The sequence below is a fragment of the Cydia pomonella genome, chromosome 28, assembly GCF_033807575.1.
Source record: "Cydia pomonella isolate Wapato2018A chromosome 28, ilCydPomo1, whole genome shotgun sequence".
In the NCBI taxonomy this organism is placed as follows: domain Eukaryota; kingdom Metazoa; phylum Arthropoda; class Insecta; order Lepidoptera; family Tortricidae; genus Cydia; species Cydia pomonella.
Genome location: NC_084730.1, coordinates 6,365,474 through 6,389,613, shown reverse-complemented (window position 1 = coordinate 6,389,613; position 24,140 = coordinate 6,365,474). Strand labels below are relative to the sequence as shown.

The window sequence follows — 24,140 nt, the reverse complement described above, 5'->3', positions numbered from 1 at the left end:
CTTTTGCATTGCACACTTCAATTAACTTTAAGCATAAGCGTTATTGTAGAGCTGTGGTTGTACAGTCAGCGTCAAATACTTCGTAGCAGTCAAAGTAGCCAAATAGTTCGGTACACCATATATTTAGTATGGTGTACCGAACTATTTGGCTACTTTGACTGCTACAAAGTATTTGACGCTGACTGTACCATGAACTTGGCACGTGCGTTTTTTGGGCAGATGGTGATCAAGAGGTTAAGGAATGAAAAGAAAGACGATAAGTTGTCATATAACATACACCTTTATTTACATACTCGTTCCGTCTAACAGACTTGAGCACTGAGCACTAGCATACGTTGTGATATGTCTGTAGTTTGAGCGTAGCACCCATAGACCTAGCACTGTGACGACCATTCTATTCTCCTAAGGCCCAGCCATGCAAATGAAAAATCCAAAATTTCCTACTGAAATTTGAACCTATTGTGTAAGAAATAGAGTTGAATTTGTGTTGTTTGAAAATTGAATGAAATAATAATAAATAAAGCGACTCTGTTCCAATTCAATATGATTTAAATTTCATCGAACGGAAGAAATACTTTGACCTAATGAGCTTAGATTTAAAATTAACATTTTGTCAGATGACATGTGTTTTTAAAAAAGGTCTACACAATGTGATTGTTGAATCGTGTATAATTACTATAATTAGAATTACGTATTTATTATTGCATATAAAATAAGCGCCTATTTTTTTAAATAGCTTTGTATTTAATTATAAAAAAAGTATCCTGGTCATAGGCACTAAATTGTAAATATTTTTGTACACTTCAACAAGTATTTTGTCATACAAAAGGTCGTTTTTTAAAGTCTCTTCACAAGTGCTAGGACATATTTGGCTAATATAACTATTGTCATGCGGATAACACATGCCAGTCAACAAGTGATATATAATAACAAACATTTTATAACATGTCATAATTGGAATCCAAAAAACAATATACATTAAGAATTTGAAACATGTTTACAAAAATATGAAGTAAATTGTAAGATTCAACATTGAAATGCCATATTAAAGTCATATTTACCAATGTCAGTCTAATTTACCTTACATGGAATGTGATGCGTCAAATACCACCCTAACTTTTAAAGTCAAAGTATTGTCTTGATTCGAGACGTGATGGTCTATGAAATTATCAAACTGAAATAATTATTAATTTCACAAATTTACATCGTCTAACATACTGTTCTCAATATTTTTTGCTTCTATTGCTTGAAAAAAGTAATTGTTACAGGGTAGCGACAGAAATACAAATACCCAAAGTTTGAACATATAGAATAGAGAACCTACATTAAATAGGCGCCTTGTCACCTACATGACGTTTTTTGTAGAGCCCTAAGCAATATAGTGTAGATGCGTGAGTATTACTGATTTTGTTTTGAAATTGGTACAGTTACCTGTGAGGTATGGAGTGTGGAATTAAGAAGAGTGACATCTCTTATGGTAGAACTGTTGCAAAAGTGTCTAGCCTTCAGCTATAAATAATAGTTCCAAATCTCTCCAGAGTAGCGCTAGAGTAGCTAAGAACCTAGGCTCTATTGACGGAGTGAAGTGCGCTGTCTATGATTTGATTTTTTTGTTCAAGTATTCTAGGTATTGTAGCGCCACCTATTTAAGGTTTTTTGCTGACACTTTTTGGTACATGGAGATTTATTTCCTTACCTCCACCTTCCGTACTGTGAGGTGACATGTTATATTGAGAACAGTTGTTAGTTAAAAATGTTGACATAAACGTTTCACAATTAGCCGATAGGTGGCGCTTTCATTAAAATTATAATATGGATATTTGGTTCTTAATCCTTCTTAAACCATGTCATTTTACACAAATGCGCAAATACAATACATTTCATCCCGGAGGTAACGCACCGAACCTAAACTAGAATTACATTAAATGACTTACTACGTACTAACCTTTCCAAGATAGTTAAAAAGAACTACGAAATAAAATGGTAAGAAAATATTTTAAAGTTAATACATAAAAAAATATAAAACTATGGACGGACCCACGAGATTAAAGACTAGCTATTGGTAAGTACAGGCCGGCTACAAATTCAAGACACCTTACGATTCAAATTAGAGACAAATCTTAGGGAAAATACCCACCAATTTTTTGATCTTAAAATAACGCTTAAAGCATTCTTATAAATATTTTTCCAGTTAATAAAACACCTCATTTTTAGGTTAGGAAGTTTGTGGGAAGGTTTGTGGTTTTGAGGTTATGTATTTTTGAAATAAGCCTTTATTTCAAAAGTCGTAAAGTCGGTAAACGTAAAATGACGAGATGACGTGAATTCGTAACCGGGCTTTATAATAATAGTATGTCAATCACATTTGCCTTAAGACCGATAAAACAAATTACATGGCAACCCAAGCCCAAATTAACAAGAACATGAGTTAAATCGGCAAAAAAACACTAGATGGCGCAATTTTGCATAGTACTTGAAGTCAAATTGAAAAAATATAACGGGGAACTTTACAAAATAGAAGCGGTTTTTATTAGTGATTTTTTAATTTAAAAAAATGGCGCCATGTAGTGTTTCTTGCCTATAAATTGGGGTCAAAATAACTGTTAAATATTATTACAATTGACCCATTATTAGCACATATACATAGGACATATTTACAAGTACAATATAGTTTAAGTATAGAAAATACAAAATTTAATTTAATTTAAATCCTCACAAAATAACATTTTGTTCAATATTTGACACAATTGGAATGTTTGTATCACAATCGTTGGTTAAGTAGAAGCCGACCTAAATACAAAACGGTCGAAGAACATTTATATTTTATCAAAAAATAAGTCTTCGAGTAGCTCATTAAAAATAATACAAAAACAACTCGAAAAGTTATTTTTTCAGCACTAAATTAAGTTACATCGATACAATTCTTTTAATAATATTCATAAAAATGTCTTTGCTATTTGTAAAAAAGACAATCTCTATTTATGCCAGTTGATAAAAATAAGCTTTTACGTCAATTTATATTTAATTTTAAATGTATCATCGGAACAAATGAAACAAACTATTTTTAAGTTTGGCAACGCCATCTACTGATTAATTAGTATAACTCTTAAGTTGCAGTGATTTGTTTGTTAAATAATTCCTTCCAATCGTTCCTGCGCTTAAATATCCTTGTTAACGTTTTAAATAATTTATCCAGACTGTTTCTGATGTTTAATTTGTTTTGGGATTTAATAAATCTATTTTACACTCGAGACGACCACTATCTCTTAAAGATACGTATGAGATTCAGTTCATTTCTTATTAGGAAAATATATTTCGAAATAGGAGGCGGCACTGAGCAATGTCAAGGTTTCAAACAAAAATCTTGAAGATTCATTCCTAACTTAGCTATTTTCATTAAGTTTTAGAAGCAATACCGCGAAATCTGAAGTTCCAAGTTCGAAAGTACCACAATCACCTGATTAGCGACAGGGACAAAGACGAACTTCAATCTTCAATGTTCGTAGTGCATGTTTTGGAATAGTTTTCATAGACAGTGGCGCCATCTCTTACAGTATACCCGACACTACCGCCGCGCAGTAGCGCCATCTAGCCGTCTCGAGTGATTATCTAGCGGCGCAGGAGTTATCTTCGGTTGTTGAGTTCGTAGCCGTTGTCTTTGCTGGGCACTTTGGCGGGCGGGGGTTTGGCCACGGCGTGACCTTCGAGCCGTAGCGTGCTTTGGCGGTGAGATGATCTGGAATATGAAAATAACACATGTAATTTTTAACAGATGATTCAGCAGTTACCAAATACAAGTAACAACAATGGAAGTTATGGACACGAGGATTTAGCGAGCATTCGGTAAACCAGCGCTTACATGGCGCCAATTTCTGGGATCTGGTAACTGACCACCAGGGTTCAAATTGCATAATTATTTCTTGCAACGCTGGTATTCATTAGAAAAAGGTGCCTAGATTTTCTTGTGTAAAATTTGTGTACCCAGTCGTGCTTTTTATAACACATGAAGATAATTTATTGAATATTAAGTTAAATTACGCGATTTTCGTGTTTTTTTAGACAAGCGACAATCAAATGTCATCCTCTTGAATTGCTTACCGTATGAGGCAGGTGACGGCGAGCAGCAGCAGCAGCACGCCGAGCGCGGACAGCCCCCAGCCCAGCGCCGCGCGCGCCACCGGCGGCGCCCGCGTCGCCAGCCGCAGCAGCGACGACACCTGCTCGGGCAGCTCGTCGATACCCTGGTAAACGAAAGAGGAATTTGAAAAAAAAAAAAAAAAGTGATTACTAAGGTGGTCATTTACATAAAAAATATCAATATTATCAAATACATATATAGTAATATTCATATTTAGTAATATGTGTGAAATCTAAGAGAATTTCGTGCTCCGAAATTGACAGGTAAACTAGATGGCGCTGTACAGCTCCATACATTTTGCGGTAACTCTGATTGTCAAAAGTTGACGTTTGACATTTCAGGCTGTCAAATTAAGGGACACGTTTTTTCTTAGACTTTACCTCTCTATTACAATTCACTTTGATATTATTAATGAGGATAGATAGCTAATGTGTGTGTATTACTTAAATAAAGATGGACTTCTACTTTTTAAAACGTTACTTACTCTTTGAAGTGATGTATCTCTAAAAGGTAAGTGATATAATTTGATGTAAATGGCCTTAAAGCCAAATCAATTCGTCAGATGGAGCCAACTCACAATGAGTACCTAATTCAGCCATAATCAACGTTTATTATGAGGGCCATGCACAAAGACGGTCCGGCCCGCAAGATGAATTTACGTTCAGATGGCATTGTTAAATATGAGTATCTATACCAGGATCATCTGGCGGACCACCTGAAAAGCCTGGCGGTTTGGCATCGCTGACCTAACTGCAAGCGTTGGACTACCCATCTTCTCTCTTCTTTTAGTCATTCTATAGTCTTTCAGCTGCCACCACTCACCTCCTCGAACCACAGGATGGGGAACACGATGTCGGGGAAGTTGGCGACCTGCTTGATATCGACGACCTGCGACACGGCCAGGTTGATCTGGATGCGGGCGCGGGCGCTCATCGCGATGCCCATCTCCTGTAACATAGACGTTTAAATTATGATACAATAATATATTGCGCCAAGTTTGGGTTTCACAACCGGAATATCAAACCTGGAGACTTTTTTTCAAAAGCTTCGAAAATTGATGTCTCTGCTTAACACATTTATTAAGAAGGCACTATTAGGTAGGTAGGTACCGCTCTATTCTACGATTTACAAACGTTTAAAAAACGAAGCCCTTGTTTTCTTGGTGTTCGTTAACATCAGTAATTACTCAAAGGCACATCTCTGTCCTCTGTCGGTTCAGGAGGCGAGATGCCTTCGACAGCGTAGCGGAGACTCGTCCATCAGGCAGAAGTACGGGAACGACAGTATGATCGGGGAATCCCGCTGTCGTGTCAGCCAATACTAACATGATGTGATAATAGTTTTTAGTTGTTAGTTGTAAAAGTTACTCACAGGCTGCACGTCGATGTAGAGTCTGTGCTTCTCCGGCTCCGGAGGCGAGATGCCTTCCACGGCGTCGCGGAGGCTCTCTTCCGCCAGGTAGAAGTGGGGGAACGACAACATGATCGGGGAATCTGAAATGGAATTATTAATGGTAAATAGAGAAACTCAGGAAAGCTATAGATATTCAATTAAATCCAATGGCGTCAATACATGTTTTGAATGTGATAAAAAATGCCTTATAGAACAACTGTGGCACTGGAATAGAAGCAACAATTGTTTAATACAAGTAACGCCATCTATTGCCAAGTATTACACATGATGTTGGTAGAGTGAAACTCTGATGAAGATGTCGCGCAAGATTCAGCGGGACAAAAGAAACGATTATATTCGTTTCATATAAGCGCCATCTGTTTTTAAGTTCCACTAACCATATTGGCACAAAGACACGTTGAACAAGCCAGAGGGCGCGCACGGCGGCCCCGCGGGACAGAAACAGCGGTTGTGGTCGTCGGCGGCGAACACGTCGAGCGGCGGGGTGAAGCGGTAGCCTTGCACGCCCGCCGGGGACTCCACGTCACGGAGGTATCTGTGGAAGGAAATGGAGTGTTAAAAGTAGTATGTAATGTATGTTGTTCGGCGCTTGGCGCACAACAGTCATTTAAATATCCTGGGCGTCTTCTGCAGGTGACCAATAGGTAAAATACAATTATGGGCAGTTATGCCCGCTCCATGCACTTAATAAATAAATAAATAAATATTATAGGACATTATTACACAAATTGACTAAGTCCCACAGTAAGCTCAATAAGGCTTGTGTTGAGGGTACTTAGACAACGATATAAATATTTATAAATACTTAAATACATAGAAAACACCCATGACTCAGGAACAAATATCCATGCTCATCACACGAATAAATGCCCTTACCAGGATTTGAACCCGGGACCATCAGCTTCGTAGGCAGGGTCACTACCCACTAGGCCAAACCGGTCGTCATATTCGGTCGGTTAATCATATTTGTTTATCTGTATCATATTTGTTTGGCTCCGATTTGGTAGAATTACTTGTTTTTGTCTGATTAATTGTCTCGTCCGGATCCATACTAGATGTCCAAATTTTGGGCTCGTACCAATTAAGTAGTTTTTCTGAACTTATGTACGTAATATCATTTGATATTTACCAGTCGCTCTTCGGTGAAGGAAAACATCGCGAGGAAACTGGAATAATCCCAATAAGCCCTAGTTTACCCTCTGGGTTGGAAGGTCAGATGGCAGTCGCTTTCGTAAAAACTAGTGCCTTGTTGGGATTCGTTTCTAAGTGGACGCCCGGCTCCCATGAGCCGAGGCAAAAATGCCGGGACAACGCGAGGAAGATGATGATGATCTACCATAATTATATTATAGAGTACCGATAGCTAGATCATGAGTCAGATCAATCAATTGACGTTAATTTGATCGATAACATGGTCGGTAATCCCTGAATCATTCGGTATAAGTGCTTGACAAAATAGACCATCGTTAGACGCCGTCAAAAGCGCAAATCAGAAATCAGTGTATTTAACCGGTCAAAAGGTAAACACTTAACAATACTCATAAGTTCATAACCTAACGAACGTTACATAAAAGCTCACAAAAAGCGATCAAATGCCAACGGGCATATCTGGTTGCACGGAGTGATGCAAGCGAGCGTGCGAACTCATTGTGTCACGCGACCTCTTTCGATTGTGTTCGTTCAATGGTTCGCCTTATGTATGAAAGGACTTTGTAGGAACTGTGCGGAGAATTAGCATGTTTTGATAATAGTGGGTTCGGTGTGTTGGTATTGGGAACAGCGACGGAATATATTATATACACCGTGTTTTTTTTATTTCCGTTAATTTCAAGGGTGCATTTCTGAGCTTAAATTAAGCAACTTACTCAGAAACACCGGTATTCTATTAAATTGAGTAACTTACTCAAAAACACTGGTATTCTATTAAATTGAGTAACTTACTCAAAAACACCGTTTCGGAGATGATCAATAATTTATTTTTATCTGATAAGGCCCTTACGAGCGTGCACACTTGCCTTAGAGCCTGTTTACATATTGATTAGTGATTAGTACGAGTTCATACATTTGCTACTAAACGTACGTATTATCTCGGACGATCAATGTTCGAAATGACTTTGATATGTCACAGATTTCAATTGTTTGGTTGGGTTAAATGTAATGTAAAGCGTTTTTCAATAAAAATACACGTCAAGATTGCTTAAGTTTTTCCTAATGCAAAAAACGGGACTAATGTTTCCTTAAACGTACTTACTTGCCCATACCCCGAAGTTAAAAGAATTTAAAAAACCACAGTGTATATAATATTTATCTTGGTCCTACTCTAAGGGGTCATCCATTTTTTCCATCACACGCAATTTCGACTTTTTGGACCTTCCCCCACCATTGTCACGCTTTTTCCTATCTCATTAACCCGTACTGTCACGTTTGGATGACCCCTAAGGAACTTTTCTCAAACCAATGTGACAATGATATTCAGTGTCACTTTGTCTCGAACACCTATTATCTCTTTTCTCATCCTAATGTAACTTGGATCATAATCATTGGTACTCTAAAAGTCTTGCGTACGAGCAAAAACACGTGTTAATGTTGCACATATTACCACACACGTTTGTGTAATGTGATACATCATTGGCATTTGCTGGGATCATTTTTTTAGGATGTTGCGCGATTAATATTACCGGCGTGTATTATGATTACATTTATGAGTAAGTGTTTGAATGATGTCATAAAGATTAAGCAATTTGGCGTAGAATTGTGCGTGTTAAATAATTCGTAGTGTTTGTATTGTCGGAAAATGAAACTATATAAATGTAACCGCTTCTTCTAGAAATGGCCTTTTACCGCCAAATCCGTGGTCAGGCGCAAGTGTACCTATTGCTCATACGATCATCTGTAATCTTTGTAGTGTTGCCAAGCGTACGATAATTATCGCACATGTACAATAATTTGGGTTCCGATACTATGTACCAAAGACCATTATCGTACGCAAAAGTACGATAATTTTTGCCCTGGGACGATGCCACCCAAAAAGTCTAGTATTGGAAGCAAAATATGACACTTTAGAAATAGGCTATAATTTGCCCCTTTTGGGTATTCGGTTCCTTGATACACCAAGGAACCGAATACCTGTATAATAGTCAATTTTGGGATACTGTCTTTTTGATAGACATACGATAATTTTTTCAGTGGTACAATAATTTCGACACTCAAATACGATAATTCTCTTCCGCACACCTGGCAACACTGAGTCTTTGTTTTATATCAACTTATGCCTACAATGTGCGTTTTTAAATAAATTATGTTTTTATTTATTGTGGCAACTCTTTAAAGTTCCCTTCGCGTGTATCTTGTTTGATCGTATTGAACCAGCGACTCCCGTCCAATGTCATTCTTTGGATATTATGAATGATATTAAATAAAATGTTTTCCAAGCCAGGCTCAAAATGTAGGAATTATTGTCAATGGATAGCAGGAGCGATACTTACTGTAGAGGCAGCAGCCGGCAAAGATCTTTATCATAGACCTTCAACGTGTCATTCCTCGTGATATGAGGGGGGAAGATGGACCCATCAGAGCCAGCTATGCTGTTGCACTGGTCTGTTGTCCAGTGAGGCAGCTTGTCACGAGCGTTGTACCGCTCGAAGATGCCGTAGGTGCTCATGTCCTCGTAGCCAGTGAACATGGTGACGATGTCTGAGGACGTGCCGTTTTTCTGAAGCAAATGGATGTTAGGTAATTTGTGGATACGTTGCAAGCTTTATGTTTGAATATAGAACAATACATGCATAGTTTATTTATCATATGGCAATTACATTATATTGTACATTGATTAACTATTAATTTATAATCTAAATCTACATTTTTCCAAGTAGGTAATGGCTGCACTCGTTATGGTTTCAAAATCTTCCACTGAGCCATCGTACTTTGTCAGTGGGCACTCCAAGACCATATGCCGAACAGTTTGCTTTGGGTATCCGCACTCGCAGCATTCCTGGTCATTCCATCCCCATTTTTTTCGGAGGTGTGCACAGTGACCGATTTCTATTCTCAGACGGTTGAGCATGTACCAGGTACGGTGTGCTACATTGAACCCAGGAGCGTGGAACCGCGGGTTAAGCTCGAAGAGATCAAATGGGACATCTGGCTGCGAGAGCGACCATTCTCCGGACCAGGCTTCGTTCCGGTTCCACTGAGAGCGCGGTTGGTGGATAAGGAGAGCCGGTGGGTTTCTTGACTTTCACCGTGTGTACCTGAACATAGCCACGTCTCTGTTCAGAGGCAGATCTGGTCGTTCATGGGCTTTGTCAATGTTTCTGAGCATTGCTTGCGGCGGAGCGGAGGTGAGGAGGGGCTACGCCACTTAGGTGGACTTCATGCAAACCGTGATGAGGCGCATCGTAGCATTTTGAATACATGTTCTTATACTTAAAATATATTATTACTCGTACATCAGATACAATTTTACAGTTTTATCTTTGATGTTAATAGCCAGAGGGCCTGCGTTATTAATTTCTGGAAATCATAAAATAAGGGACACCCTATTTCCCGCTATTGAAATCAAGTTATGATTGGCCAATAAAGATTTATTGGCTATCATCATATTTGAACTTGCGCGGCATTATATTTGAAGTTGTCAACATGCGAGCTGTACAATTGCTGCTCTCGGCATAATTCCTATGGGGTGTTATATTTGAGATCTAGACAGACTTCTGTAAGTACCTAAGTAGTTATCCTAGTCAGACCAAGCTAAGTTGGCAGCGATTTTGATAGCCAATACGGTGCACGTGTTATTTTAAACATCAAACTTATATGAAATTATAACGTTTAGGCCCTCAGCACACGGAGCTTAAGCATAAGCGTATCGTAAGAACGTTACGAGTACGAGAAGCCTATCTTTAAAGAGCTAAACATTCTTCCATTAGCTTGTATATATATTTTCAAAATATGTTTATTTATTAAGAAATTTCCAAATTATTTTAAGAGAAGGTACGATGTTTTTGCAGGTAACATGAGGGCACCTTATAGAGATCTTTTAGACCAGCCACGCTGTAGGACTGAGATTTACAAACGGAATGCGTATTACATGTGCATTCTCGTTTACAACAATCTACCAACAGAAATCAGGAATGTTGAAGGCAAAGAATTCAATGGTACCCTTAGAATTTGGCTCCAAGATCATTGTTTCTACTGCATAAAATAATTTTTGAATTATAAAATCATGATGACATTGGCTTGAAAAATGTAATGATGATTAATTCTTTGTTTTCATATTATTTGGCATAATTTTCACTTGACAGGGCTCACAAATAGCAAAAAATTGTGTATAAATGTATATAATTAATGTATTGTGTAAATAGATGAATGCTGTATTATTTTAAGAATAATTCAAAAATTTGCATGCTGTCTTGAGATAGCGGTTAAAGGTGGAACAATTATTAACCGTAGGTATTTTAAGACCTGTAACTAACCCTTTTTCTGCAAATAAAAATCTGAACCTGAAGCGTAGAATTCTGGGCATTAAGCGTGGCGCAAGGTGGCGTAATCGTTTTAAAAGTGAAATGTCATTAGTTGTAATCATGACGTCACTGGCGTCAGATGTTTTCGGCGGATGTATCGACGATCTTACTTTGTCGTCAGATGAAGATTTTTTTTTATTGTTTGATTATGTCAGAACAGTCAAAAATAATACTTTTTACGCTACCCTCACCACCCCCTGTACCACGCTACGTCTTTCGTAATGACGACAGAAATCTCATACGCTACGCTACAACGACACTTCGTGTGCGGACTTGTTTGAACTTATTCGTGCTCGTAGCGCTTTCGTTCTACGCGCGTACAACAATACGCTTACGCATCTCTTACGCTTACGCTCCGTGTGTAGAGGGCCTTACTTAACACTTGCACCACCTGGGCTATCAAAATTGCTGGCAAGTTATCATGGTCTGAGTCAGTTCGTTGCTTAAATCTTACCCCATAGAACAAGCCAAACTCCTCATAAGGCAACTTCTGTTCCTTCGGCACGACGTCCTTGGCCAGCTTCAGGAGCGGATCCTCGTAGCCCCACAGTAGCTGCCCCACCGACACCTCCACGAACGGCTTGATCTTCAGGATGTCCATAATGGACGCCATGGCAAGCCGGAGGAAGCGCGCGGCGTGCTTGGATTGCGATGTGGCGCTCTGGGAACAAAGAGTAAAAGTGTTAAGCTAATTTTACGGTTTCACTCACTTTTTTCTATAAGTCGACTTTTCATGTATGGGCTCTCAACTCAACTACAATATTAATTTTGATACGCTGTACTCAACTATAAAATTTTTGATCATACACGTGCCGCTGCGCTTCCATAGAAAAGACATAAACGGGCAACAGGAGTTGCTTATTTTCCTTAATATAAAACTGTTAAAAAAAAAGCTTTTGCTTCTTTTTGCTCTCCTGCTAACCAATGTAAGTGACGTATGACATAAACGTATTCTCACCCAACGACAAAATAATGCGAGCCGCAATGTAAAGCAATAAACAAGGAACGAGGTACGAGCTTTTTAAAGTTACTATCATTGTCAACACTTGTTGACAGGTGTAATGTAATTTCATGTTACGTCTCGTAATGTTTTCAGTACTACGTAAAATTTCAAAAATTAATTACGGGGTAATAATTAAGTGGAACTAAAAATCACTTCTTAATTCATTATACACGGGTAAATTCTATGTCTAGTTTGATTTATTGCCCGTATTGGATTTACACTGTTTTTTTTGTCCGTGACTGTACCGATTCCACTAATATGACAGCGGAAATGTATTACCAGTACTTACTTAGTAATATCTACTTATTAACTACACGGAACGCGGTAGTTACGCTAACATACAATCCCATTACCCCAGTAAACTAAATATTATAGTATTTTCATGATGGCTACCAAGGAACATCGAATACTTATATAAGACGTGTAAAGACGTGCAAAATATTTTACCCTTGCAATTTCGACAGCTAAATTATTCGACAGCCATGGACCCGGGTATGTACTACGTCAAAAAGAGAGGTATGGGCACTGTGAATGTCATCTCGCTTAGTGTGGTAGGACACAGCACAGCGGATGTCATTCCAGATCTAGAGCAGAGCCAACTGGGGAAGTACCTCCACCTTACAGAAAACCGCAGCCAAATAACATTAGCCCTAGTCTTCTGTTCCTGCCGGCGAGTAAGGTTGCTAGAGCTCAACCAGAGTGCGGGGTGTTAGGGTCGGCAACGCGCATGCAACTCCTCTGGAGTTGCATGCGTCCATAGGCTACGGTAACCGCTTACCCTTTATTATTGATACTACTTTACAGACATGAAATTATTGATCTCGCGCTCAATTATTTATCTCGAGGTTTTTTTCAAATCTTCAAAGACTTTCGAGCAACACCAGGGAGAGGAGGCATTCGCACTATTTCCCCTCTGCCGAAGCACATGCGCAACTGGGCACAGCGCGGTGCGTGTGACTCGTCCGTAAACAAAAAGAGATCGAGGTGTTCAAGATTTGTCTTTGACGTGTGTCATTTTCTATGTATTTGTGTCGTCATTACAGAATGGATTTTGTATGTAGTGAGTGAGAACTGCGACTTCTCACTTCGCACGTTTCTCCCCGCAAAAAATTGCAGAACGATTTCTACGGTAAGATATCGCTTGGGCTCGTCCCTTTCGATATTTCGGAAGCCGGTGTTGCTCGAAGTCAAAGACACATCTGCAAATGTTAAAAATGTTTACCGTTCCTACCAGATACATCATGCCAGACAGATCTGAAGGACGCATTTGTACATATTATATGTATTGATATGTAATGATATGTATTGTAACTATCGTATACGTAACGCAGGTATATCCCTAGCAACATAAGTTGACGACCGGTCTGGCCTAGTGGGTAGTGGCCCTGCCTATGAAGCCAATGGTCCTGAGTTCAAATCCTGGTACTGGCATTTATTCGTGTGATGAGCACGGATTTTTGTTCCTGAGTCATGAGTGTATTCTATGTATTTAAGTATTTATATCGTTGTCTAAGTACCCACAACACAAGCCTTATTGAGCTTACTGTGGGACTTTAGTCAATTTGTGTAATAAAATGTCCTATAATATGTATTATTTATTTATAAGTAGTATACAGAGTAGCGACTGAACTTCCGTTTTGTTAAACATAAAACAGGGAATATTATCATATGAAAAACGAAAGGTCAAATAAAATGAACAATCATTATATCAATTAAGAAACGATACAATATCATCCACGGTCAGCGTTCAGACAAGATAAATATAGGATATTGTTAATAATTTAATGACTTTAGCACACGCGAAAAGTCTATAACTCTATATGGAAATCTTGGTTGCCTTGGAGGTTACTCATGTTTTGCACTGAAACCAGTCATTGGCATGGCAGTCATCCATGTTCGCAGAGATGCGTAACAGCTTCGATGCCATCTGGCGCCAGAAACTGCCTCACTGCTTGGCAGGGTGCGCGGGAGTAGCAAACATGTCCTCTTATGTGGAAAATGAACCAGAGGACCAAACGACTTTATTATTTATTATTAGATTTAGTAAACTATGACGACCGGTTTGGCCTAGTGGGTAGTGACCCTGCCTACGAAGCTGATGGTCCCGGGTTCAAATCCTGGTAAGGGCATTTATTCGTGTGATGAGCATGGATATTTATTCCTGAGTCATGGGTGTTTTCTATGTATTTAAGTATTTATAAATATTTATGTATTATATATATCGTTGTCTAAGTACCCTCAATACAAGCCTTATTGAGGTTACTGTGGGACTTAGTCAATTTGTGTAATAATGTCCTATAAAAAAAATATGGTAACGGCACCAATCATGGGACATTTAAGAGAAAATTTCGAGAATTTGATAATCCACCGACACCTGTAAAATGTCTACTGCTTTATGCGTTTAAAGTTGAATGCCCTATTCATGCTTTATGTTTTCTATGTATTTAATGAAAGCCAGGCAATTGGTTTCAATATTATTAACAAATTAAAACTATGCAAAAGCAGCAGTGAGACAAATGGCGCCATTAATTTTAAAACTAACAAATATCAATGAAAAATAAAACTTAAGCAGCTTTATTGCTCTTGTTTATGGTAAAAGTTTGCCAGAGTTTAAAAACTGATGGTAAATACTTATTTTACGGGATTTTTCTATGGACAAATACCATCCCATTACTGGTGCCACCATCATAGGGGTGTTTACTATACAGCCAAATAATTTAATATCCACTAGGCCAGAACGGTCGTCAAAAAACATGTAAATTGTCATGTCAATACAAAAGCTGTCAAGAATTTAATTTCTGACTTGCTAAGGCAGGTGTCAAATAAAAACAATACATGAAAAAGTTGAATAACCTGTCCTTTTTTACTGATAAAGGTTCCCAATAAAAACAACATTCAATGTCAATAAAAGTCAAGGTGTATAGTTATAGGAAGTTCGGAACCCACTGACCTTACGTTATTATACTCTGTGACCCTGTATGGTATAATTCCCAATTAAATACATAGTAATAAATAAATGATGGATTGTTTAATACCTTTTACATCTGGTTGGGAACGACCAGAACAGAAGTTCAAGATTCAAGATGATATGTCTGAATATATTTCCTGTATGTAATTTTATAAGCACTTTGGTTGTATTTCAATATAAATAATAAATAAATAAATAAATAAGTCACCCTATACAGGCGGGTCAACACAGAGCGAGCCGCCTCGCAAGGAATTTGCCGCGCGAAGCAGCTCGGTCGGTGGAGACGTGCCACGCCCGAGGCAATGCGGTCGAGGCACGTCTACACTTTAGATTAGGGTTAAAGTTGGCTATTATCGGGACTGTGCCCAGCACTGGTACATTTTATCTGGCCACCTCTTGTCTCCATCATCAGATCAGCTAGATGGTACCATAATATTGGATTGTCACCCGACTTACATATGTTGGACTCTTTGGAGGTAAGACGAAATTTTAAGCTCCTTACGACTGTCTGTTGCGTCTTGCGAGGTGAATCGGACTGTGCCGAACTGGTGGCGCAATTACTGCGTCTTTTTGTCCCTACGCCAACCAGAGTCAATTTCCGGCCTCGTGACCGTGGTCTACTTGTAGGCCCAATTTCGCGAACCGTGTCTCACAGAAAATCCCCACTTGTTCGCCCTTTACCCCTCCTGAATGCGCTCTTAGCATCAGCGCCCGAGTGTGATTTATTTGCTGGCAGGTGGAGCGAAGTGCGAGATGAATTGTTGAGGTTCTGTGAGAGGATGGATGCACGTCCTTCAACTGTTTGAATTTGGTTGTTATATCTTAGTGTGGTAACCTGCCTAGAAACTGTCGATGCCTAATTAGTAATTGTACATAATATTATTAGTTAACCTATTTTTGTTTCAATTTGTTTGTAGTTTTGCAGTGACTTAGTATATACTGTTATGCTGTACAACTATTTTAGAAAAAAAAAAAAATATATATATAAGACAATTCTCAGGACTTATTAGGAATCAACCAAAATAAACGTATTGTGTTGCTCTGTAAACAAAGATTTTTATTAACCTAAAAGTTAACATTTGAAGCTTGACTTATTTAGCCTTAACTACACTAATACCATACCTGTAAACAAAGAAACGACATTTAAAGTCTATTAATTGGCATGCCGATTCCCACGTCACGATACAAAGTAATAATTTAGATTTATCTCTGGCTTCATAACATAACCACAACACTTTCCGCCATCTTTAATGAACAAGTCCTGTTTTACCGACACAGTCCGGCAATGGAGGTGACAGCGCCATCTGTGGATCTTGTTAAGTGAACTTCTGCTTTACCGACAGAGTCATAGACTGTACAATAATAGATAGTCCATTCAAAGAAATCTTATTTCTTTATATCTCCCCTCCACGGGAAGAAAATTTTCTATCACTGAAAATTTTCAAACACGCTATGATTCGTATCCTGACTCTTCACTTATGCAGAAACTGGAATGAGTTTCGTGATATGAAAAAGATTTGACTCCAACTTCTTGTGGCCTGTATTAATTCTATATATAGAATTTGATATTTTTTCCTTAATTTCAAAAGGTCCAATCTTCAACTCATCCAGTTTTCTTCTATTTAATTTGTGTCCGTTTTCTACATATACCATATCACCTGTATTGAATTCATGATATTTTCTAGTTTTATCATATATCATTTTGTTATAGTTGTGAGACTTGATTGAATTTTCGAATGCAGTTTTTTTATTTTTAATCCAGTCATCTATTGCTTTATCTGGTTTTAATTCGTTTGGCAGTAATGGATCATCTGAGCCATCCAAGAGATATCTTGGTGTGAAACCAGTGACTGAGTGTTCAGTGTTGTTATATTTATTCACACAGTCATGAGCAATTGTTGTCCACGCAGTCATATTGACTTTTTCATTTATTTTACATCTTATTTTGTTCACAAGATTTTGATTAAGTCTTTCATTCAAACCGTTCGAGAATGGTGCATTTACTGCAGTGAAAACCAGCTGTATCGATTTTTCATTTAAAAAATCTTTGAATTCCTTGGAGTTTATTCCTGGATATTGGTCAGACAGAACCATATTAATTTCATAATCCTTTGTTACCTTATTGATTAGTCTTATGAAGTCCTTTGCACTCTGCGTCTTCGAGGTTATTATATACGCATATCGCGTGAAATGGTCCACTAAAAGGTGAAGGTATCTTTTTGTCGATCGCGATCCACCAAATCCGCCAATTGTGTCTATAGAGACGATTTCTAATGGCTTAGTGGCGGGACCTAAATGCGACATTAAACCATATTTAACATGTCCTCTTGTTTTATTCTTTATACATACCTCGCAGTTTTTACATATATTAATGATATTTTTAGTCATATTTCTTGCCGTATATTGTTTTCCGATTTTCATTTGCATTTGTTTTATACCGATGTGACACATATTTTCATGTACTTTTTGAATTAGTTTTATACTGAATTCTTCTGACAATACGATTTTTTCTCGTTTTCTGTTTTTTTTATAATATATATTGTCTCTATGTATTAATTTTTTTTTATAGTAATGAATGTCCTTATTTTTTTCTTGATCTGTGAGTATATCCTGTAATTGTATTAAATTTACTATTTTTAATTGTTCGACTAAATCTTCATTGGCTTCTATTACTGGATTCCTGCTTAAGCAGTCTGCCTCTAAATTATCCTTACCCGGTGCATATTTTATTCTGAAATCGTATTGTGATAAATAATAAGTTAATTCTCCCAAGTCTTCATCGGGTCTAGATTTGATATTCAAATTTTCTAACGGCTTATGGTCAGAATATACTATGAATGACTTGTCAATTAGCCAATATTGCCAATATTTTATGGCTTCTTTAATGGCCAAGCATTCCAAATATATCGCTTTTTTTCTTCTTTGAACATCATTCAATTTTTTTGAAAAGTAAGCTACCGGCTTTTCTTCTCCGTTTGGCTGTGTTTGTTTCAAGACCGCACCGATTCCCTCTAGTGATGCATCTGTGTATATTTTTATTGGTAAATCTTTATCAAAAATTTCCAGGATTGGTTGTGAACACATTTTCTTTTTTATTTCTTCAAATGAATTTTGGCAGTCAGCCGACCAAACAAATTTTTGATTTTTCCTTAGTAGGTTATGCAGTGGTTCTAAAATTATAGAGCTGTTCGGTATGTATTCCCGATAAAAATTAATTTTTCCTAAAAACTGTCGAATGTTTTTCTGAGTTTTCGGTATTGGGAATTCTCTTATTGAAACTAAGTTATCTGTCACTGGTCGAACTGTGTTATTCTGTATTACATGACCAAGATATTTTACTGAACTTGATGCAAATGTACACTTAGTGAACTTTAGCCTGAAACCTTCTTTTTTTATTGCCTCTAATAACTGCGTCAAATGGTTGATATGTTCAGTATAAGAATTAGAAAATACCAAGATATCATCTATATAGTTAACGGTAAAGTCAGTTAATCTATGCTTTCTTAGTATGTTGCTCAATATTCTTTGAAATATCGCAGGCGAGGTCTTCAATCCATACGGTAAGCAGGTCCATTGAAAATGGCCTTCTTGTGTGACAAAGCCAGTCTTCTTTCTGTCTTCAATCCGCAGTGGTATAGACCAGAATGCCGAATTAATATCCAATGTTGAGAAATATTTGCAGTTCCTTGTCTTTATTACTAAGTCCTCAATTAATGGAAATGGCTGTGCTTGCGGAACAACTATTTTATTTAGATCTCTAAAGTCAATGCACAATCTGGATCTTCTTTTATCCTCTTTTTTAAAAGCTAAGGTCACTGGTGCAGCAAAAGGACTGTATGATTCCTCTATGAGATTCTTCTGAAGTAATTTTCCTATTTGTTCTTCTATTTCTTTTTTATCTTGTATACAACATTTGTAAGGACGTTTGCTACAATATTTATCCACAAGCAGGTCTATTCGCGCTTCATAGTCTCTCACTGTTCCAATATCATATTTATCTTTGGCAAAGCTTGATTTATACTTTTCAATTAGTCTATTTATTTCAGATTTTTGCTGTTCACTTAAATGACTCATATTTGTGTTAAAATTTTCCTTCATGTGTTCATTGAAATTCACAGTATGTACCTTTATTTCAGTATTGAGCACTTTAGAAGTAGCTTTTTCATGTTTTTCCTTTTCCATTGACCGTTTTTCTGTTTTTTGACTGATTTCCAAATGTTCATCCTGAGCCAACTTAAATTCTTTTATTATGTCCAGTCCTATTAGGAAATCATACTTAAATTCTTTTCCATCCACTATGTACACATCCATGTGTTTTTCTATTTCCATAATTTTTATTTTTAAATTTGTCAAACCTTTTGTTCTTTTTACACCATTAATTGTTACTAATTTTGCATTTTTATCATAATTTTTTTCTGATTTTTTTAGCTTTAATAATTTGGAATTAACTAGGGATACATTAGAGCCTGGATCATATATACCCAATACTTCCAATTTTTCGTTTAATATTAGTTTGACTTTAATCAATGGTGTAATTACTCGTTTTTTTGGTCATCATCACTCAATTCAACATCTAGCACAACATTGTTCACATTCTTGTAATTTTTCTTGTTGTCACGATCCCCTGTCTGCTTAAACCAGCATTTTTCCTCAGGGTGGAAACGGGTACCTTTGTTTAATTTCTCACAGATTTTGCAGGGTTTGATCTTATCGGCTGCACCTTTAGCGTCAAAGGTGTTTCTTTTTGTTTTATTGTAAGTCTTTTTATTTATTATATGCTCATATTTCCCAAGTTCATTGTAAAGACTTGTGGTGGATGTTATTTTTCCCTTATCGATCTTGTCCATTATGAAATCTGGTAGACCCATTACGATGAGATGAATCATTGTCTGCGAGTCAGTCTGTTTATTTACTTTTAGTAGTAGCCTTTCCTTCTTTGTGGCATATTCTATTAATGAGCCCGCTTGGTATTTAAATGTAAATGCATATTTAATCTGAGACCAGCCTTTATTTCCATATGACTCACATAGATTATTTTTCCAAATCATCCAGTCTGAATCTATGGTAAATTTTATTACCATGCTGTTGTACCAATCTAAGCATTGTTTATCCATTAAATGTTTTAACATTTCAATTTTTTTTGTATCCTGTACCATTTCAAATCTTTTACATTCACTCTCAAATTCCTTGATCCACTGCTCAACGTTTGTCGTTTTCCCTGAAAATTTCTCCAGTAAAAACCGTTCAGCTATTTTCCCCAAATTTTTACTTACAGGTTCTGTGTTATTACTATTATTAGTTGATTGTGTTGTTTCACTTATAATTTCGTCTAGATATTGGTCACCGAACTGTACATTTTCACCTTCGTCCAAGTAGATTTTTCTCAACCCTTCAGTTAATGGGATCCATAATTTTCGTGTTTGATGTCTTTTTTTCAGAGAATTTTTGACTTTCGTAAATACTTCCGTAGTAGTTATACCCGTGTGTTTACTGGCAGGTTTCAGATCGTCCGGAACTTCAAAAACACGACCATCAGGTACCTCGATTGAGGTTATGCACATTGTATTTGTTTTTCCTTCCGGGCCCGTCGCTAATATTGCGAACGTAAATCTTAATTTTTCCATCTTCTTTTTTTACTAGAAATGTCGTTTTATAAGACAATTCTCAGGACTTATTAGGAATCAACCAAAATAAACGTATTGTGTTGCTCTGTAAACAAAGATTTTTATTAACCTAAAAGTTAACATTTGAAGCTTGACTTATTTAGCCTTAACTACACTAATACTATACCTGTAAACAAAGAAACGACATTTAAAGTCTATTAATTGGCATGCCGATTCCCACGTCACGATACAAAGTAATAATTTAGATTTATCTCTGGCTTCATAACATAACCACAACACTTTCCGCCATCTTTAATGAACAAGTCCTGTTTTACCGACACAGTCCGGCAATGGAGGTGACAGCGCCATCTGTGGATCTTGTTAAGTGAACTTCTGCTTTACCGACAGAGTCATAGACTGTACAATAATAGATAGTCCATTCAAAGAAATCTTATTTCTTTATATATATATGCAAAATTTCAGCTTCACCGGAAACCGGAAAGTCGGACAAATTTAACTTGCAAGATTTGACCCGTACAAAACATAGGTACATTGCAAGTTAAATAAAAGCTTGTAAAAATGGCTAAAGCTTTCAAGTACAAACTATCTTTGCCTTAAATCCCTGTAGCCAGTAAAGAATATTCAAAACAGTGACATAACCTGACCAATCTTAAAGATTTCGCGCTTCGTCCGCGCAAGTATTTACCACGTATTTACTCACTCCGAGAATGCGTACTCGGTTGTTCACCTACATTCTACATCCATACACTCTCCCCATCCAAACTAAAACACACCTTACCACCTTAAAATATGACTTAAACTTGAATTTCACTTACAAATATTACTATAAAACGTAGCGATTGCATTTAGGTTTGAAACTAACGACAGAGAAATAAGTTATATTTTTGTTTGTTTGTGTTTCATTGCAACATGCAGTTCAAGGCATTTACTAATTAAGGTGCTTATTATAGTTCTTTGGCTAAGTTGGCCAGCCTTGGTAGCTGTTAAGTAAAGTAGTAAGAGGTAAACTAGAACTGAGTCTAATTACGCTTAACCCTGTATGTAGTGTGAATAAATAAATATAAATATTATAGGACATTATTAGACAAATTGACTAAGTCCCACAGTAAGCTCAATAAGGCTTGTGTTGAGGGTACTTAGACAACGATATATATAATATATAAATATTTATAAATACTTAAATACATAGAAAATACCCATGACTCAGGAACAAATATCCATGCTCATCACACGAATAAATGCCCTTACCAGGATTTGAACCCGGGACCATCGGCTTCATAGGCAGGGTCACTACCCACGAGGCTAGACCGGTGGTCGTAATTTGATAAAGATATTGCCGTAACTTTGTCGCTCTACGCGGCATTTTCATCTACACCATTTAGATGGTTGACAATCCTCAACTGTGCGTTCCTCTCAGAAACTTTCTGCCCCGCACAGCTAAACTGTGGAATGAACAGATTACTGTCACCTACGGTATTTCCGGACCGGTAGAAAAGATGTATGTACTCCCATCTTATATGCTGACAATGGACTTGCAAACCCTCTGGTGTTGCAGGTGTCCATGGGCGACGGTGCTTACCATCAGGCGATACGTCTGTTCCTTTGCCTCCTATATAAAAAAAAGTACCAAGTCTTAAGTTACCTACTTGATAAAAATATTTTTGAATCTACTGAAACCGACCGCTCGCATTAAAAGGAATCGGTCCGATCAAGAAAAATCGGATAAGTGCGAGTTGGACTCGCCCACCGAGGGTTCCGTACTATTTAGTATTTGTTGTTATAGCGGCAACAGAAATACATGATTTATGAAAATTTCAACTGTCTAAGCTATCACGGTTCATGAGATACAGCCTGGTGACAGATAGAAAGATAGATGGACGAACAGCGGAATCTTAGTAATATAGTCCCGTTTTACCCTTTGGGTACGGATCACTAAAAAGGAACGAAAAAAAAAGTCCAACAAATCAATAAGGTCCGGTTACTGTTTACAACACGTAGCTTTGAAAACATCAATCATTTAACCTTATCCTTTTTTAAATACCAATAACATTGACATATATCTGCACGGGCCTTACGGCCAATAATGATGGGGCCAGTACAGCGGTGTCACGCACACGAATTCGAGCCAATCGTGCAGTCTAACGCCACAACGCGATTGGTTGATGAGTTCGCATCACGCGCGCGATTGGTCGCAACTAGTTGCGTTAGACTGCACGATTTGCTCGTATTCGGAGTGACACCACTAAACTAGCACCATTCTTAGTACCCGTAAGGCCCGTCCTTAGATGTGTCAATGACCAATAACCTATGTTTCTGACCAATACAGAGTATTGACCTCTTTATTTTGACACAATGTTTATAGTCTCTTCCCACGTCTTACAACTTACAATCATCTTACGGTACATTATGTAAATACAACCGCTAGTGGGTGGGTGCACTCATTTGTCATTAGGTAATACCAGAGGCTAGTAAATAAAGAAGACTGACAGCCCCCATACAATGCCGCGAGAATGGTCAACGTTGTAGATGACACTGATGTCAAAATTCTTGTTTTTTATCCACAAAAAATCCACGGATCACCTGATGGTAAGTGATTACCGCCACCCATGGACAGCAACACCAGAGGGGTTGTAAGTGCGTTGTAAATGTAACGGTGATGAAATGGAGCTTTTCGTATGAGATGACATTTGGTTTTTAATTTTTCTCGTGGTAAATGTAATCTACAGCTAAAAAGACATGCAATAGCACTCGTCTTTTTAATTTATTTGATAAAATCCAGAAATACAAGCGTGGCAGAGTTGCCCACAACGAAATGAATTTTGACCCAGATGACGTTAAAATAAACATTTAAAGACATTTAAAGCTTAAAATAGATATTATTTTAAGCTTTAAATGCATGATTTTTTTATTTTTGGTAGAAAAAAAGGTTTTTGTTTAGTTCATTGGATGTATGGAAATATCTAGGAAAAAAATACACCTTGTATATTTACTTGTTTATATACAAAAATATACATAGTTGCCAAATGGCAACAGTATGCGTTTAGTTAAAATTTTATTATTTCATGTTTATAACAAGATAGTTACGCTTTTATCTAAATACATTGGTTCACAGCCTATGGGAAAAGCATAACGAAACCGAGGGAAATGACGTTTTTTCACTGAAGAAATAACACTTATCCTAATGTGAAATCAAAAACAAATTTACCGCTCTGCTAACTTTAGCAAAAACTACGTTGCCGCCAACTCAAATATCGCAATTTTAAAAAAGTACGCAGATTTTAGTGTTGCCTAACTGGCAACACTTATTTCCCAAGACTACTACTTGACGTTTGGTATAAAGGTGTGCTCAAGAACGTAAGCCTTTTTTTAAATCTGTGAGCTGTCTAATGCTTTGTAGACATTTGGGAACACTATGCATTTAAGAGTTATCATTTACATTTAATTGCATATGGATACTTGTAATTAAAAAAGTAAAATT

The 24,140-nt window shown here is 37.3% G+C and overlaps 2 protein-coding genes across 3 annotated transcripts in view; both read right to left on the bottom strand.

The window, feature by feature from the left end:
• Nucleotides 1–261: 261 nt before the first annotated feature.
• Nucleotides 262–24,140, bottom strand: part of LOC133533082 (scavenger receptor class B member 1) — a 148,687-nt gene continuing 124,808 nt past the window's right edge. For both annotated transcript variants that reach the window (XM_061872025.1, XM_061872026.1), the window contains 7 exons: nt 11,522–11,728; nt 9,037–9,263; nt 5,929–6,086; nt 5,510–5,631; nt 4,961–5,086; nt 4,099–4,241; nt 262–3,736 (listed from right to left, as the gene is read on the bottom strand). In XM_061872025.1, the coding sequence (XP_061728009.1) occupies nt 3,625–3,736; nt 4,099–4,241; nt 4,961–5,086; nt 5,510–5,631; nt 5,929–6,086; nt 9,037–9,263; nt 11,522–11,728 (1,095 nt within the window). In that variant the 3' untranslated portion in view covers nt 262–3,624. The remainder of the gene's footprint in view (nt 3,737–4,098; nt 4,242–4,960; nt 5,087–5,509; nt 5,632–5,928; nt 6,087–9,036; nt 9,264–11,521; nt 11,729–24,140) is intronic.
• LOC133533087 (uncharacterized) lies at nt 16,017–20,943 on the bottom strand. The gene is made up of 2 exons (XM_061872031.1): nt 20,829–20,943; nt 16,017–20,747 (listed from the first exon to the last, which is right to left on the bottom strand). The coding sequence occupies exon 2, from the start codon at nt 20,660–20,662 to the stop codon at nt 19,574–19,576; it is 1,089 nt and encodes a 362-aa protein (XP_061728015.1). The 5' UTR covers nt 20,663–20,747; nt 20,829–20,943; the 3' UTR covers nt 16,017–19,573.

Excerpts from the sequence above, each read along its gene's own strand:
- LOC133533087 (XM_061872031.1), bottom strand. The coding sequence starts at position 20,662 with ATGGAAAAATTAAGATTTACGTTCGCAATATTAGCGACGGGCCCGGAA.